The sequence below is a fragment of the Pundamilia nyererei genome, unplaced genomic scaffold (genome assembly GCF_000239375.1).
Source record: "Pundamilia nyererei isolate P.nyererei 1_Seehausen unplaced genomic scaffold, PunNye1.0 scaffold00138, whole genome shotgun sequence".
NCBI lineage: Eukaryota > Metazoa > Chordata > Actinopteri > Cichliformes > Cichlidae > Pundamilia > Pundamilia nyererei.
The window spans coordinates 1,062,342-1,075,597 of record NW_005187539.1 but is presented as its reverse complement, the minus strand read 5'-3'; the positions used below and the strand labels follow the sequence as shown (position 1 = coordinate 1,075,597).

The 13,256-nt window shown below is 41.2% G+C and overlaps 1 protein-coding gene across 11 annotated transcripts in view; it reads right to left on the bottom strand.

Moving 5' to 3' along the window:
* The window catches only part of syngap1b (synaptic Ras GTPase activating protein 1b), a 174,263-nt gene that overhangs the window by 112,834 nt on the left and 48,173 nt on the right, over positions 1-13,256 (bottom strand). For all 11 annotated transcript variants that reach the window (XM_005744047.1, XM_005744050.1, XM_005744044.1 and 8 more), the window contains exon 2: positions 12,803-13,203. In XM_005744047.1, coding sequence (XP_005744104.1) covers positions 12,803-13,203 — 401 coding nt within the window. The remainder of the gene's footprint in view (positions 1-12,802; positions 13,204-13,256) is intronic.

The window sequence follows — 13,256 nt, the reverse complement described above, 5'->3', positions numbered from 1 at the left end:
CACACACACACACACACACACACACACACACACACACACACACACACACACTCACACTCGTATACATAAATGCAAATCTCTGCTGCAATAATCTAGTTAAAGCAGCCAAGCTGAAGACACATCACAGCATCGGGATTCTGCTTATGAGTCTCTTTATCCAACTTAATCGGGTACAAGCATCGTAAATCAGCAGCCTTAGCAATTACTCTCTACTTTGCAACTTGTGCAGCCAAAGAGCACAAAGCTACGTTGTAATGTTGTCTTGGAATGAACATATTGCTGGTTACGATGAAATTACAGTACAACCTCCTTAATGAAAAATATATTAAGCAGAATCCATTCTTTATGAGTCCAGAGTGAGAATGCACAGAGCAAGTTCCATTTTTATTGGGCGAGTTTCCCATTTCTCAGCTTTTAGCCTTCCTTGGAGTCTGTGCATCTGCATGCTTTATCTCCTGTGTTGTTTTGTCACACCTTATAGACTACTACAGACTACTATGTCTTTTAATGTAGTACACATTTCTGCAAAATCTACTGAGACAAAGGTTTACTCAAAAAAATCTATTTGGGTAAATCCAGAAAATAAAATCGCCTGACCATCCATCTGTCCATCCATCCAGCCATCAACTTAACAGCTGGTACAAATGGTTGTGCTCATTTACATGCTACATGTTACTAGTGAGTTTTCCTCATACCATGGTAACATTATTAGATCCTCAAGAAAAGTAATAAGACAGCCTTCTTCATTCTAAATCGAAGCCTTTTAGTGCATTCACCTTCAATTTAAATCCAGGTCTTGTCAGTGCATACCCTTTTTTTTCTTTCCCTCTTTTAATTCTCGCTGCCAGATTAATGCAGGAAGCAGCAGCAGAGTGGCTGAGCACTCTGTTCTACTAATTGAATATGCTTTAGTGCCAATAAGGACTAGCAAACCTGAATTAACCCCACATTCAGCCAGCTCCATATGATCGCGAATGCAGATAAAGCCACGGTTTCTGAAGCCTTATTGGGACCGCCGTGTCTCACAGTGTTTCTAAATGCATGTAATAAGCGAAGTGGTTTCATATTGCCTGATTGAGCTCTGCACCAGCAATGAGTCCACGAAAGAGGAATTGGGAGGGGTGTGTGGAGGAGTAGCAAACTCATACAGCAGGTAATCTCACTGAATGGTTTTGCGGTTATTGAAGGGATCGCTGTGCTTTTCAGCAGGGTTAAAGTGATGCTTCTCTCTGTCCAGATTTTCTGCTGTTGCCATGGATTCCACAGGAGACAACTGGGCTGTGCTCACTTTTATCTACAGTACGAGTTCTAAGAAGCCTACAAAATACATGTAAGCATAGGTTTGCTCATGCATACACATTAACACTTTCAAATCCTCCTTCTTACACAGTAGATTCTTAATAAGGGTGTGAGTTACACGCAAATAACTAAAATCAACTTAAATCCATGAGTCATAAAAAGCTAAATTCCTGACTAGCCATCTAAATGCCAGTTACAACAAGCTAAATATGGTAATTTTCCCCAGTCACATCTACTTGAACAAGAACAAGCCCACTCATTTTCTCCCCTACTGCTGCCCTGCCCTGTGCAATTCATCACTGACAGCTTGACTCATGGAAAGGCTCCAAAACAAATTTCTACCCCACCAATAGGCATCCCACCACAGCTTCCAGCATGGGGAAAACACCTGGAGGCATTTTTTTCTCTGTGTGTGGCAGGATGCGATTGGTCAGATGTGGCGAGGTCAACAGCTGGAGATGTGACATAACACCGTCTCTGGGGTTGCCATGAGTTGGCAAAAGAAGCTGGCAGGCGGCTTGCTCTCAGCATCCATGGAGAGGCAGCATTAAGCTTGCACTCTGACCATTTTAGATGGTGGACTTGTGTCGCACACACATATTTAAATAAATTGTTTCTTTCACACCACAAAGGGCCAGTGGTAATGTAAATACAGCGTTTTATGGTGGAAACTAGAAGCTACAGTGTCCATTAGAACTCTGCAAGCAGAACAAAACAAGGATATTGACAAGGCTTTAACTCCTTCCCAGTGGCCACACTCAAAGGCAGAGCAAGAAGTCAGCTATGACAGAGAGGGGGTGCAAAATGACTAGGACACCAACACTCACAAAAAATATTAGAAAATATTTTCTCGAAGGAATTTAGGCGTTTCACTCGGTGGTGCCAAGAAAGAGCGCTGAAAGTGGTTGAGAAAAAGAAAAACAACAGCTTGAGAGAGTTCAATTTTGGAAAGTGTCATCACAAAACACCTGGACAGTTGCTGCCTGGTTGTTCAATTACAGTATCTGTATCACAAAGATACAAAAATTGTGGGAAGCAGCTCCTCTAAAAAGTGTTTTGAGAGAGGCCATCAGATGCTCTTCTATGATCCAGCAAGCACTCTGAGCTCTACTAACAGCTTTTTCTTATTCGCAGAGATAACTACAGCATGCAAGTAAAAGTGGTGCTGCAGAAAAAAAATCACGAGGACATCTAAATCAAAATGTATCTACAACACGGGTTTATTCAGAGCACTTGTAAAAGCAAATTTAATGCCAATCTGCACATTCATTTTTGATTTTTCTTATGCTTGAGGGTGGCAACTGCCTCCGGTCAATTCCAGTCCAGTGGCATGAAGTCATGCAGAATCAATTCAAAGTGAAGAAGTAGTAAAATAATAATAATAATCTCTCACGCAACTGACCCAAGATGTCATTCTTACCCAGAATTAGTGTTTTTTTTCTGTATTCCTAATGGCTAAAAAACAGAGACCTGTTTGATTTTTCAACATGACGTTCACAACTTCTTTGGTTGTGAAATGACTAGCATCAGTGGATGAACATTTCTATGCATGTTTATACATCCACATGTAAAGTATAGTCCATCTGTACAGACCATGGCACTGTCACAGTTCATGACAGTCTTCACGCTCCTATTTTAGTGCAAGAGATACACAGTGAGACTCTGTATATATCACTATATATCATTATAATTTCTAAATTGATAACATTTAAAAAAGGTACAGAAGGTCGTCATCGTTAGAAAGGTGGAAGAAGATCTAGCTGATATTCACAAAGAATATCGAACATTTTGAAACTATAATTCAACCAAGACGCAGAGTCTTAAACAGACTTCAAAAACATAAATTCAAAATTCTTGCAAGGAGTAAAGATACTGGGCAAAGTTGCAATATTGACCTAAACTAACACATGAATCATTCTGTTGGATCCATAAATGTCCATACCATGTGGCCAGTATTTGGGGAGATATCTTGTTTAGGGAACAAATATTTACTGGGTAAAAAGACCAGCTGGACCATAATCTTAGCAAAGAAAAAAAAAGTTTTCAGTATTTCAGCATTGATTCTAATCGTGCATCCAGTGAGTTTCACTATTCCCCAAAGTTCCATCATTATTACATTTAGTAGCTGAACCGATGGTGTGGCTGTCACTGCGTCCACATGCTGTGTTAACAGAATGTGACAGCAGAATGTCTTAGTGTACAACGAAGTAGTATTTGGCATTTATTTATGAGTCCTTAAATGTGAAAGAGTGAAGACTTCAACAATCCAACATTCCCCGATTCTCTAATTAAAGTATAGATTAGTAAATTAATACCTTCCAAGTGCAACACTTGATCACAACACTTGGTTAAAGACAAGTTAGACATTCGATTTCAGGTTCTGGATCATGCTTGGAGACTGTTGACACCTGCAGTGTTGCGATCAATATCATTCGATCTGAAATGAAGTGTTTGCCTGATGGATTTACGCATCCATGATAACTTTGGTAATGCACAAGATTGAAATCGATCCATTTCTAATTACAGTCAGATGATTAGAAATGATTAAGAACAACAACTGTGTCACATCATATGAGGGATCTGCCAGTCCTGGCATAGTGGAAAAGGTTTGGATTTAGGGACTGTGACGTCTGAAGAGAAAGGAAAGGAGGGTGGCAGAAGAGTGAAGGTAGAGCCATTCATGTGAAGGGAAGAGTGGGTTTTTGTTCAGCTTGGCAGGTTGGGTTGAGCAATGCTGCAGGCTGGATAGCCCATACGCCATCATTGCTTCTTCAGTCCCAGCTGTGAGGAGCAAGGGAATATGGTGGCATGATGTGCATGGGAAAGTGTGGGTTAAGAAAGGGAAAGAGGGAGTCTGTTTGCAAGAGAAAGAAAGAAAGCTTAATGAGTCTGTATAACTGCAAGAAATAGTGTGCACTGTGTGATGTTTGAAAACCTAGCAATCCATTATTTCTTAACAGGGCAGTAATCAAACACTGCTGGCTGTCTGATGCTGGCTCAAGCACAAAATCATACACACACTTAGCTGGAACACACACACAGTCACTAATGCACACACATGCTTTCTGTACAGCACGATAGGAGTCAACTTGTCCAAAAGCATGTGTCCTTCAGAGCATCAGTTTTGTCCTTTCATAGACAGATGTTCCACCTCCTTCTGACCTCAAGCACTTTCCAAAAAGAGGCATAGCCATTAAAATAAAAGAGTTGTGCGCTATGATAAAAATAAAAGTGATGCTATTGATTGACAGAAAAGAGTCTCTCTCTACATCAACAACAAGAACCTGGCTTGCATTTTGGCAGTAAGTCAAACTCATTTCCAGTAGGTGTTGGACTCTGCCAAGACTGCCCTTTGTCACCAATTCTGTTCATAGATTTAATGGAAAGAATTTCTGGGCACAGCCAAGGGACAGAGGGTGTTGGTGTCTCATCTTTGCATATGAGAGATAATATAGGACTGCTGGCTTCATCATGCGGTTACATCCTGCGTGCACTTGAGTGATTAGCAGCAGCGTGAGAAGCAGCTGGGATGAGACCTCCAAATCTGAGCTTGTAGTTCTCAGTCAGAAAATGGTGCATGCCTCCTCTGCGGTGGGATAGCGCTGCTGCAGGAGGAGAGTTCAAGTACTTTAAGGACACAAGGGGTCACACTGCTTCCCAACATCTGATGTTTGAGACAATTTGATTGGTTAAATATCTCATGTAATCAGTCTGTTCTCACATTTTAAATATAAAACCAACATGGCAACTTCTGAGCAACAACCCATTGCAATCAGTGAATCTGCAAAAATTTTAGATCTAGTCCCAAATCTTTTTCAGAGGTGTCAAGTCATGCTGGTGGTCTCTCATTTGCACAGCTACAGTAACAGCAACTATGTCTTTATGCAAACAAGAGCAGGTTAACATGAACACTGCTGGTTATATAAGACAATGAATGAGAAACATGAAGATCACTGATCCCATATTAAAGATAGGCTGAGGATCTCAGTGTTTTTAGAGGGACTCAGAAAAGCCACCGCTCACTGAGGTTGTTCAGACATCTGTTCACTGTCAGTGATTCTCATGTTAGCTAGTGTATTCTGTGACTTCCCAAAAAGTCATCTGACCACACATAATACCAGTTTCACATATCTAACTCTATAATTGAACACATGTTATGCTTGGTTTTAAATGCAGATACCAACAAGTTATGCTTCTATTGGCTGAAAACTGCAAGGTGTCCTTTCAGTTAACCTGTGATTGTAATGAGTACTTCAGTGGGCTGGAAGATTTCAGTATATTCAACAGTGTAAACACACTAATGCACTCAAAGAAGCAACTGTAAGTATGGAAGTTTGTCACTTGAGAGCTTCTCTGTATTGACATAAAGGAGTTAGTAGGGTAAAAACAGACTGCTGCCTGATGACCATGGATGGATGGACACATGAAGAACACTGTCTGAAATAAATATTTCATATGACATCAGTTATTAACATGAGAATAGTAGAATAGTAAATTATCCTAAATTGACATAAGAACGTGATGAAAACAGTGAAAAAAGACATTTAAAAATAGCACAGCATAAATTAAAAAGCATCATAAGAACATATACAGGCAAAATGGCGAGCAGGAAGACTTTTAGAAGAGGTCGAAATGAAGCTCTAGCTGATGCATGTGGGCTGACATCGTGAACTAAATCCTTAAAATGTTAATGTATGTTGAGGTAGTCTATTCTGCATGCTCGTAGAGGCTGTAACAGCATAAAAACAGTTCAAGCCACCCATAAGTCTCCACATCCCACAGAAAAGAACCCAGCCAAGTACAATTCTTCTTAATAAAAATGATAAATGGCAGAGAATTGCTTTTAAGGTCATAGAGATTTGGCAGTTTCTCCTGGTAAGATGGCAGGAGACAAATTAGACATAGTTTTCCTCTTTCTCTAGGTGCCTCCAAGGAATTGAGGACAAAATAAACTGCACGCTAGTCAGAGGACAGGCAAATTAATCAAAATGCTAAGATAAAAGTCACTTAAACCCTTGTATGTACAGGATGACCTTTGGAAAAATGTTTTATTTCTGAGTGAGTGACAATTTTTATTTAAATGGCATGTAATAGTTACTCAAATACCAAGGCGTTCTTGTTAACATCGCCCCAGGGGTTCGGTCCGGCCACCTTACTAAAAGAATCAGTCTTTCTCTTCTTTTCTGCAAACCACTGCCCACCTGTGTTCATTACATAATTAATCCCTCCGACTCCCACACGACAGCCACCTCGATGCGTTCTCCGGGGTCATGAGCAAACATGCTATCCACCTCTGAGCAACTCTTTATGCACTGTGACAACAGTAGCTACAAGCTAAAGCCACTGAGGTGCTGTGGCCTCTTTGCAGATAAGCTCTAATGCAGTCAGATGTAAAAATTCAGTGCAGGAAATGGGGCCACTAAAGAAGCAGATACAATCATCAACCATATGTGTTTTGAGCTACAGGACTACATCTTCTTTTTATAGTGCTGATATTTCCCAGCTCTTTCAAATACTCTCAGGCTGAGCAAGGCTCTTGCTCCCCTCCTTCCACATTGTGTTTTTTTTTCTTGCATAACACAGTTGGAGGAGCGAAGCCCAAACACATGACTTTGGGGACAGGGCACTGGTGCGTGGCAATGGTATATGAAACTCTGTCACCTCAAATTAATGCGAGATGCAAGGAGGAGAAGGAGGTGGAGAAGAGGATGGCAGGAAGCCATCACTGTCAACCCTCTCGCTCCCCCTACAGGACAAAAGGAGGAAGAGCAGTCTGCAGCAGTGAGGAAAATTGGTGGGAAGGGATTGATCATCCAGATGAGCGCATAAGTCTGGACGTTAAAAAAAGTTCATTACTTTTTCTCGAAGAAAATCCTACTTTTGAGAAGGCTGAGTCACCAAATGTTTAATATTATTTCCTGAAAATCTGACTACAAGGATTAGCCATTATCAGAAATTATTGATTAAGTTAGGAATTAATCATCATAATTCTGATTCATTTACAAAGTTAAACAATTACTAAGACAGCTGCTTCTGGTTTTCTTCACTTCCTTCCTTCTGCAGTATCTACAGTGATGATTCAACTCTACTGTAGTTTTTGTAGTGCATCCATTTGTACCAATTTTTTTCTTCTTCTTCTTCTAATCCTAACATATGATCCCAGACAGAGTAACACTAAGTGACATTTTCCGCTGCTTCGGGCTGCATGCTCGCTTGTTTTCTAAGTAACGCTGCTCCATTTTTCTTGCTTGGAATTCACTGAGAAGAATTTTTTACCAATCACACACAAAAGCTGAGGGGAGGAAGCTTAAAGTCACATTTGGTTGTGATTACTGGATGACATTTTGTTGGAGGGGGAAAGCAAATTAAGGGGCTTGTAATTAAAGGCAAGATATTTAAAAAGCATTTATTTTTAACTTTCCACACATCTTGTAGGTATTATCCTTGGCAATTAAAGTAAGCCAATGGCTGACATGTCAATGAGAGTTTAATCCCATTCTATCCCTATGAAGTGACTGCACACTCGATTAGTAGGAAACAGTTCAATGAACCCAACACACCAGGAGTGAAAAGCTACACATTAACACAAATTTCCATAGTGACACATTTTAGGCACAACAGAGGAGTCTTGTTCCCTGAAGCGACACCTCAGCTCTGCGGGGAGACGTCCCTCCCATGTCTTTCTGATGGCTGCCATTCATAAAACATTTTTTAAAAAATGGAGCGGTAAGTGAATGGAGCTGTGAGGAGCACAGAGACAGGTGGCCTGTGGGAGAGCCAAAGACTCCTGCCAGTCGCCCTGGAGAGAGGGAGCGAGGAAGAGGAGCACAGAGGAAAGGACGGAGATAGAGTGGGCGGGTGGATGAGGAGGAAAGGGACAGAGCAGGAAAGAGGGAGAAACTGTGAAGGAGAGCTGCAGCAAAAAAAATGGAGAGAGAGAGGAGCAGAAAGAGGAAGTGCGGCCGCAAAGAATATGGAGACAGAAGGAAGGAGGCAGAGAAGCAGACAGATTAGGGAGAGTAGGAGGGGGTGAAACAACAGGGAGATTAGATAAAGACGAGAGATAGCAGGAAGCAGGGGAGAGAAGAAAAAAAGGTAAGAGTGATGGATCAATGGAGGGAATTAATATGAGGACTGAGGCTGGAGGAGGCAGAGATACGAGACACAGCAGGAACTGCGCTGAGCTTAGATGCAAAGCATATAAGCAAACAGAAAATCAGAGAGGTGAAAGGTGTGTGTTTGAGATGGGCTGATAACAAAATGTGCGGGAAGCAGAGAAAGGAGAGCAAGGTCCTCCTCTGATCCTCCATATCTCCGCTGTGGAAAAGTACAGTATGATTGCTTTTTTTTTGCTTTTTTCTTTTCCTTTTTTTTTTTGCTGAGCCACAGAAGCCATCTAAAACGAATGGAAATAAATTGAAGGGCGAGTGTGTGTATGTCTGTGTTTGTGCATGAAAGGGAGAGGAGGCGAGAGACACCCGCTCTGCATGAGGTGAGTGACAGGCATGAATATTTAATGCCTCTCGCCGTCGCCGAGGTGACGGCCATCAGCACGTCAGCCCTGCCTTAGATTCGTTCACAGCTGCTGCCTTATTGGCACAATTAGGCAGGGATGAGCCACCGATTAATTGAACCGGGCTCTCCATTCAGTCCTTCGGCAGTTGCGCGGGGTTATCACTGGAATTGCTGCTGCATTCATCGAAGCGATGACCAGCAGAAATACCACCGGCAGCCATGCACACACATGACAGTAAAGCTGGCACTTGTATGTTGACCATGCAAGGATTCATTACTTTATTGCCTTGCCAACAAAGCTGAGTTTACCTTAGAGTGAGAGGTTAAATCACAGGCCATGCAGTGGCACACATACTGCATAAATAGCAACAGGCAGTGAGGCAGACAAAGTAAAAGTAAGCACAAATAAAACAGCTGTATTTTCATGTGTCAGAATTTAGGCCTTTAATGCAAACTGAAAAATATAATAGCATGTGCATAATACAATAATTGCCCCGCCAAGTTTGGGGAAGTGACCTATGGATTTTTCAGGCCACTGCCTCATTTATGGTGGCATTATAAGTAGTGTTATAAATCAGCAGTGTTAGCTTAAACCGTGTGCATTTGTGTGTGTCTGTGTGCATGTGTGAGTTGGAAAACTTGCAGAACAGTACCATCTCCTGGCCTGAAGATGAGATTTTACTCTAACCAGCAGCAGATGCACTCTCTCTGTTTATCACACAAATACACATTTTAAAAAGCCCAGTTAATCAGTGTTAACTAACTGAGGAACCAGAGAATAAACACAGTCAAGCTTTGTCTTGTACACAATTCAGTTTAGCCCTGTTTAAACAGCAAACATTTCATTTTCACTGTAGATCTCGGGAGTGGTGAAAAACAGAACAAATTGTTAAGTACCAGCTAAAAACAGAGAGGCATTTATTAAAGCATTTAAAGCTCTACATATATCAAAGTTACGTTGTTACTGTGCAGTTGATGTAATAAACAGCATTGCAGACAACTGCTATTCAGGGAAAAGTCAACCCTGAGCTACTTTAAACAACCATCTGACAAATCTAGGATATTAAAATCCAATTAGAATATATTTTCTATTGTAAAACACAGAAACGACGTCTCCAGACCATCTGTGCTGCCTAAAAAGTGTCACACAGGCTGAACCTCATGTTTCCAATAAATGTTTTTCATGTCAGAGACAGGTAGAAGGGGATGCATTTGATTCAACTGCTTCTTTTAACAAATACTGTGAAAATACTAAAACCAACAATTGTGGTTGGTTTTGAGAGTAAAAGGTAGCTTATAAAACTCTGTTTAGGGTTATAATTTCGCAAATTACTGATCAAAAATGCTGTAATGTGTGTGTTCAAATGTTCTCCTTGATATAATTCCTTAATCATCCTTAATTTCATCTGCATTTCATGGAAAATTATTTCTGCAGCACTGGCTTCATCATAATTTCCATGAAACATTTCATTTTGGCTGGCTGTTTATAGGCGGTTCAAGAAAATTTAAGGAATAAATAAATAATTACTTAGATGACCAAAGAAGTGATGTATACTTTTTAATTTCAAAATAACTACCATCCCACTGTGTTTTTTAATCTTCTGAGGTTTGTGTCTAATGACAGCCAGAAACAGACGGCTTCCCCCAGAAACAACAGCTGCCCCTGAAAATGAACCCCAACAGCGAGCCTGAGGCGACACTGATTCAGTCCAGGGAAACTCGAGTGTGTGGGACAGTCTGGACACAGTCCTCTCTGTCTGACCTTCTTTAAAGTAGATATTATTAAAAAGTATCGTCCTTTAAATAGCACAAAAACTTATGACAGGTCATTGTGAGAATACCCATCAAGATAGTGTTTGATAGAATCTGAATCTAGGTCTACTAATCTATCCAGTCTATGTCTTTGGTTATGATTGCTTTTAGATAAATGGCTCGAAGTCAGTTATGCTTTGCTACAATAGATTACATATTATATATACACCTGCTTTAAATTCAAGCCAGGCATTCTGCAAAACCATTTTCTAATGGGACCGCAACAGTACCGGACATTCGGTAAGTTTTGTAATCACTATTTTCATATCTTTTAATGTTTCAGACATCATTTTTCATAATACTTTTAAAGTAAAAACTTTTGTAAAGGACTTGAAATATCCTATTTGACATTCAGGTCCTTCCCTTAGAATTTAGTTGAAGCACCTTTTGCAGCACTGACACTTTAAAGTCTTCTTGGAAATGATCCTACAAGCTTGGCACACCTTTCTTTTGGAAGACTTTCCCATTTTTCTTGGCAGAATCACGTAAGCTCCATCAGGTTGAATTGGGAGTGTAAGTGCACAGCCGTTTTCAGGTTTCTCCAAAGATGCTGTTTGAGGTGCAGTTGTGGTCTCCGGTTTGGCCACTCAACGACTTTCAAATAGGTTTCTCAAAACCACTTCTGTGTTTTCTTGGTGATACGCTTCATCTTCTGGAAAAGTTAACCTTTGCCCAAAAATGAGATCCAAAACATTCTGAAACAGATTTTCACTCAGGGTTGCTCTCTAGGTTTCTATATCTTTCCCTTTAACATAACTCTCAGTCTCTGTAACAGTAAAGGGAAATATCCCCACAACATGTTGCTGCCACTACATGTTTGACTTTCCTCCACATGCACTTTGGGAACACATACTATATTTGCCTTTTTTTTTCCAGCCCCAATGGTTTTGTTTCTAGTGGCTTGAGAGTCATTCAGTTGGCTTTTGGCAAACCTGCACTTCCATTGGCTTTTATGACTTCCAACAGGCCAGCTCACAGTAAAGGCCCACATGACAGAGTGCAAGTTCTCCGGTCTCCACCAGGGTGTACTGCATCATCTATACCTATTCATTCACAGTTGTTCTTTGTTTCCATTATTGAATTTGACTGTACACTGAGACTTAGACTGTCGTTGACTCAAAACTTTTTCCGTTTGAGAATTATAGCGGGTTTCAGTGTTGTAGAAATGTACTTGTATCACTCCACAGATCAGTAAACATTCTAGTCTCATAGGTCCAACAATTATTCTGACATACAGCATAGTACCTCAGTTACAAACGTTTGTCCCTTACCCAATTACATCTCCTGAATTAGGTAAGCACATTTGGACCATAATTTGTAGAAGCATCCCAAGGAGCTTATTGAAGTTTTAAACTTTATTAACACTTCTATATGGATTTCCAACATGCTAGGAGCCCCTGTGCACTAATGACAGCCTGAAAAAAACAGGTTCGGACACCCTGGGTTTCATAAGCAAACCCAAGACAGTGGGTCTAACCTGTTGGTTCTGATTATGTTAAGTTCATTTAATAATCATGTAGAAGGCTCATATCACCGATGTGGTTGTAAGTGCAGTTAAAGTTTCTCAGCAAGTGTTACTCAATCTAAATGCTCTGTTGGTGACACCATTTTTGTTTGCTTGTTGTTGTGTTTTTTTTGGTTGTTGTTCAATGTGCTCATGTCACTGGGCTTATTTTTGATCAGTTCCGTGGAATATTTTTCTCACTTGACCCATAAGAACAGAAACCTGTACTGTAGCGAGAGGGCTGCATTTTACCCTACCAGAGACTGAGTGGTGATGTGGGAAGAGGTACAGCATTCCCTCCATGACCACTAAATTTTTCATTTTGATGAGTGGAATTTAAATCTTGCCAGGATCTAAGTCTGAAACAACAAAATATGTCATGTCTATTTACATGATGTTATGAGATATTTGTCATGTTTGGTGTATTATCTTATTTCGTTTCACTTGTCTATGTAATAAAAGTTGTTTGAGCACTATTTGTACCAAGTGACGATACAATGTGATCAACGAGTGTGACTTCAATCAAAAAACGGAAATATCCGTCTTTTAGAGTGGTATCTGGTGAAAAATACTTGATAGGGATTGAGTAGCATCCTAATTTTCTTCTGGTTTCCCACCTGTGCCAAAAAGTCCATGAGAATAAGTGTATCTTTGGGGTGTGGAGTACAATACCTCTTCCTGGTCCAACATGTAGAGCTGATTTCCGGTGCTCACGCGAAGACGGGGGTTCCAACGGTCCTGAGGTGGACGATCGTGTGATGGGCGGTCGTAGATGGGGCGTTCGTGCGAGGGACGACTGTAGGATGGGCGATCGAAAGTAGGACGATCAAAGGATGGGCGGTCGAAGGACGGGCGGTCAAAGGATGGGGGGTCGAAGGACGGGCGGTCGAAGGAAGGGTGGTCAAAGGACGGGCGATCGAAGGAAGGGCGGTCGTGAGAAGGACGGCTGTAGGAGGGACGGTTGTAGGTAGGACGTTCGTGAGCGGGACGGTCGTAGGAGGGAGCGTGGAAGGAGTGGGCGTGGGAGCGATGATGGTGATAATGATAGGAGGGGGGGACGGCACACCTTGCATCTAAAAAAGGAGAGAAGGAGGGCAGAGGGGGTGGTAGAGAGGAGGGAAAAGAG